At 37.4% G+C, this 4,587-nt stretch overlaps 1 protein-coding gene across 1 annotated transcript; it reads right to left on the bottom strand.

The window, feature by feature from the left end:
* Window positions 1–1,282: 1,282 nt before the first annotated feature.
* LOC113497449 lies at window positions 1,283–4,299 on the bottom strand. The gene is made up of 3 exons (XM_026877003.1): window positions 3,955–4,299; window positions 1,653–3,054; window positions 1,283–1,386 (listed from the first exon to the last, which is right to left on the bottom strand). The coding sequence occupies exons 1-3, from the start codon at window positions 4,297–4,299 to the stop codon at window positions 1,283–1,285; spliced, it is 1,851 nt and encodes a 616-aa protein (XP_026732804.1).
* Between the last annotated feature and the right edge of the window lie 288 nt (window positions 4,300–4,587).

Raw genomic sequence — 4,587 nt, 5'->3', positions numbered from 1 at the left:
CATGTAGTCACAACCGGACGATTTAAAAGGTCTGGTTGGTTTCAACCTAACTTCTGGAATTTGACCCATCAGTTGGTTGCTTTTAGACTTGGAATATCTCAAACATTTAATACACGATCTGTAATGACTTTTAACTAATTCTTTCGCTCGCAATATCCAATATTTCGTTTTTAAATAACACAACATAGCTTGAGGTCCACCGTGAAAGGTTTTATGATGAGCATCACTAATTATAAGCTTGGTAAGATGACTCTTAGCAGGCATAACGATGGGATGCTTTGTATCATAAATTACTTCTGACTCATCAATACGACCGCCAACTCTTAGTATCCCATTTTCATCAAAAATGGGACAAAGAGTGCGGAGCTTACTTTTCTTGGGGACGAATTTCTTCAACTTTAACTGTTTTATCTCTTCACTAAAATTTTCTTCTTGAACTTGTTTGATGCATACAATTAAACTCTTATCTTTCTCCGCAGGTGTTATAACATTTGTATATGATTGTTGTTTTTCCTTTGGTAGTCTTAAATTCTGTAAAACCCTTCTCCAATAAGATATAGCTTTTAAGGTTTTAGACAGTGATGAAAACATAGTCCAGATGAATTTATTCTCCAATACAGGTAAAACAGTTAAAGATGTGTGTTTTTCTTCTTCATGAGTGTCCTCGATAATGACAGAGTTATCAAACTCTGTAGTTGATTGCGAAAGCCAAGAAGGTCCTGACCACCATAATGAATGTTCAGGTAAATCCTGTGTTGCTATGCCTCTTGAAACACAGTCAGCTGGGTTCAAATCAGTTGTAACATGATTCCATTGACTGTAGTCTAAAATATTAAGAATTTCCGACACACGATTACTCACAAAGGTAGTCCAGCGGCTAGACCCACCTCTTAGCCAGGCTAGAACTATTGTTGAGTCGGACCACGCATACCAGTTGTCCTTCGGAATGTTCATTATTTGTGAAACTTCAAATAATAATTTTGCTGCTAGAGCTGCACCACATAGTTCCAATCTAGGAATTGATATCTCCTTCTCAATAGGGGCCACTTTGCTTTTTGCTGATACCAAACTTACACAGATTTCGTTGTTATTATTAATAACACGAATGTAAACAGCAGCGCCATACGCTACCTTTGAAGCATCACCAAATGCATGCAACTCAACCTTTGACCCTGGACTAAAACAATACCATCGTGGTATGTTTATATTATGTAAATATATCAAACTTTCTCTAAATTGTGACCATTCATTCGTTAAATCTGTAGTCAGTACATCGTCCCAATCAAGCTTCGACTTCCACAGCTTTTGGATAAATATTTTTGCCTTGATGATCACGGGCGCAATCCATCCTAATGGGTCGTACAGTCGGGCCACATCCGACAATACCTGCCGTTTAGTAACAGGTTGTGTAACGTCTGGTAATTCTAGTGAATACTGAAAACAGTCTATGTTCTTATGCCATTTTAAGCCTAATACCTTCATGACAGCGCTTGATTTTAATCTAAATGAATCGTCGCTACTGTGATTGTCCTTTCCTATATGTGTCAATAAGTCTTGATTATTGCTACTAAACTTTTGCAGTTCAAAGCCGCCACTGTTCATCAACTTGTTCATTTCATTATATATGTGTACAGCCTCTGGTAGTGTCTCACAGCCAGTCAAGAGATCGTCAATATAGAAGTCCCTCTTTGTAATACTTGATGCAGTAGGAAATCTTGCATGTTCTTCATCAGCTAACCTTTGAAGGGTTTTTACAGCCAAATATGGTGCGCACGCAGTACCAAAGGTCACTCGCAATAATTTGAAATGTTGTAACGGCTCGTTTGCTTGTGGTCTCCATACAATTCTTTGAAAGTCTGTGTCCTCAGAATTGACTTTCACCATTCTAAACATCTTAACGATATCTGCTACTATGCATATCCTGTGGCTTCTCCAACGCATTAGAATGTGTCTCAAATCCTGTTGTAACTTGGGACCCACCATCAGATTATCATTAAGCGAAAAGTTGTTTAATCCTTTACATGACCCATCGAAAACTACTCTCACTTTTGAGGTGTCTTTATCTTGTCGAACCACGGCGTGGTGAGGGAGATAAACTGCTTTGGGATTATCTACGTCTTCTTTTTTTATTGGTGTCATATGATTCATTGTAAGATATTCTTGTAGAACATTGTTATATGTTTCCTTTAGGGTAGGATCTTGCTGTAATTTCCTTTCTAAATACTCATATCTTCTTGTAGCTATTATTACTGATTTTCCATATTGACACTCTGGATCTTCTTTATCAAAAGGTAATTTAACTATAAATCTTCCTTCTTTATCTCGTGTTGTTGTTTTGTCATAAAATTCTTCACATTGTTTTTCTGTGTCTGTCATCTTCTTCTGTATCAGGTTGGGCTCATTTTCCATTTCCCAAAATTTTCTAAGCAGTTCTTCTCCACTTAAGTGTAAATGCATGGTGATTATTCCATTATCAGCAGAAGTTGAATTTTTTGACACCCTCCCTGATAATACCCAACCTAGGGTAGTGTTTTGTGCCAATATTTTATTGTGACGCACAATACCATCCAATAAAATCTCGCTGTATACTTCTGCTCCAAGAAGAATATCAATTTTACTAGGTGTGGCGTAACCTGGATCGGCTAGCGGTATTTTATCTAAATGTAGCCAATCAGGTGAATGTAACTCGGTTGAAGGAAGCAATGACGTAACAGATCGCAAAACATATGCATTTACTTGGATTGAAACCTCAGGGTTATGACGTGATACCACTCGAAGAGAAACCATGTGCTTGACATTCGTGTGGCTACCGCCACCTATACCGGAAACCGAACCGCTAACATGTTTACGGGAAAGTCCAAGCAATTGAACAACTGACTCGCTAACAAAAGACGCTTGCGACCCTTGATCTAATAATCCTCTTAACTGTTGTTTGTACCCGTACTCATTGTACGCCCAAACAGACACAGTAGCTAACAAAACTTGACTCGGTTCTAAACCTCTACTCGAAAAATTTGTTGAAATAGGTGTACTCACGGGTTTGTCTGACTCACTCTGCATAAAAACATCCTCAGTCTTTGATTCACTGCTCACTTCCTTTTCAAAATGTAATAATGAATGGTGCCTCCTGCCACATCGCTTGCAACTTGCTGGATTGCGACATTTAATAACTGGATGAGATGGAGAGAAACAATTAAAACACAAGTTATTGTTCTTAACATAATCTTGCCTTTCCTTTACACTAAGTTGACTAAATTCCTTGCAATTATATATATAGTGTTCACCTTTACACTTAGAACATTTAGTAGTTACGTTAGAAATATTCCTTTTACTTTCAATAGATCCATGAAAAGACTTCGACTTTGTGTTAGTATTGGTACGTACCTTGTTCGAATCGATCATCTCCAACGACCTAAATTTCGATTCCAAAAACTCAGATAATTGTGTCCATGACGGTAAGTTGTCACTAAGTACACCTAACTTATATTCCCACTGCTTTACGGATTCAGGATCTAATTTAGAAACCACTAAATAAGTAACAAACGCATCGTTAATTGACTCGGTACTAATACCCATATTACGCAAAGATTGTAAACAAGTTGTAGTTGTATCCAATAAATGTCTAATGGCGCTAGAAGATTCGCTAGTAACCGGTTTTTGTGTAAACAATAATCTCATAAGTGCATTACAATTATAACGCTTATTATCATAACGTTTAAGTAACTGTTTCCAAGCTTCGTCATAATTATCATTAGTGATAGAAAAATTACGTAACAAACTTTCCGGCTCACCTGATAAATTACTTTTAAGATAATGTAATTTTTGCACCGGAGACAGATTCTTATTGGTATGAACAAGCGAATTAAACATATCGTAAAACGATTGCCACTCAACATATTTACCACTAAATGTAGGTAACTGCACACGCGGTAATTGCACCTCGCACTCACTGACCGTTTGTTCAGCACTTAATTTTGGTGTTACGGACGAAGTTTCACTCGTTGACGCGACATAAGGCTGCAGGGCTTCTTTCAATAAAGTTTTGTATGATACATATAATTCCTCGAACTCTTCATATATATCTTCCGTGAAGTATGAATGCTGTTTGTCCTTCAAGGTCACCTTGCCTATAATAGACTTGTGGCCATCTTTAAACACTGTCCACAGTTGCTCCAAATTGTCCAATCTGGTTTCCAAATATGGTTTTTTAATCCGTTCTTTCGGTGTCTTTTTATAGTTTTTTTCTGCCTTCTTCAGGTTTTCCAGCACTTCCATTTGATATGCCAGAAGCACTTCCATGGTGTGAAAATGTGTAGAGAGACGAAGAAAGACGTTGAAACTCCAAAATCCAAACAAATTTATATAGATTTGAATGATTATTTTGCTAATGATTTATTAGTTACTCGCACGATGTTAGCAAAGATAATCCACTCTGGCATGCTATTGTTCTCGCAGTGCCGACGACGCACGTGGTCATTGGAATCGACTTGATAAAATCCGGCTCGGTTTGGACCATATGTTCACGACGATAAGATCTATATAATCTTGGCTTGTTTGGTGAAAATTTGAAACTAAACTCTTAATTAA

Source organism: Trichoplusia ni, chromosome 9 (assembly GCF_003590095.1).
Source record: "Trichoplusia ni isolate ovarian cell line Hi5 chromosome 9, tn1, whole genome shotgun sequence".
Taxonomy (NCBI): domain Eukaryota; kingdom Metazoa; phylum Arthropoda; class Insecta; order Lepidoptera; family Noctuidae; genus Trichoplusia; species Trichoplusia ni.
The sequence above is the reverse complement of the archived record's forward strand: the minus strand, read 5'-3'. Positions and strand labels throughout refer to the sequence as shown.

Bases quoted from the DNA above. Each gene is read 5' to 3' on its own strand.
- LOC113497449 (XM_026877003.1), bottom strand. From the start codon at position 4,299: ATGGAAGTGCTTCTGGCATATCAAATGGAAGTGCTGGAAAACCTGAAG. The intron at 3,055-3,954 runs GTCAGTGAGTGC...GTTTTTATGCAG, and splicing joins AATTAAGTGCTGAACAAACG to AGTGAGTCAGACAAACCCGT. The intron at 1,387-1,652 runs GTGAGACACTAC...ACTAAACGGCAG, and splicing joins TGACGATCTCTTGACTGGCT to GTATTGTCGGATGTGGCCCG.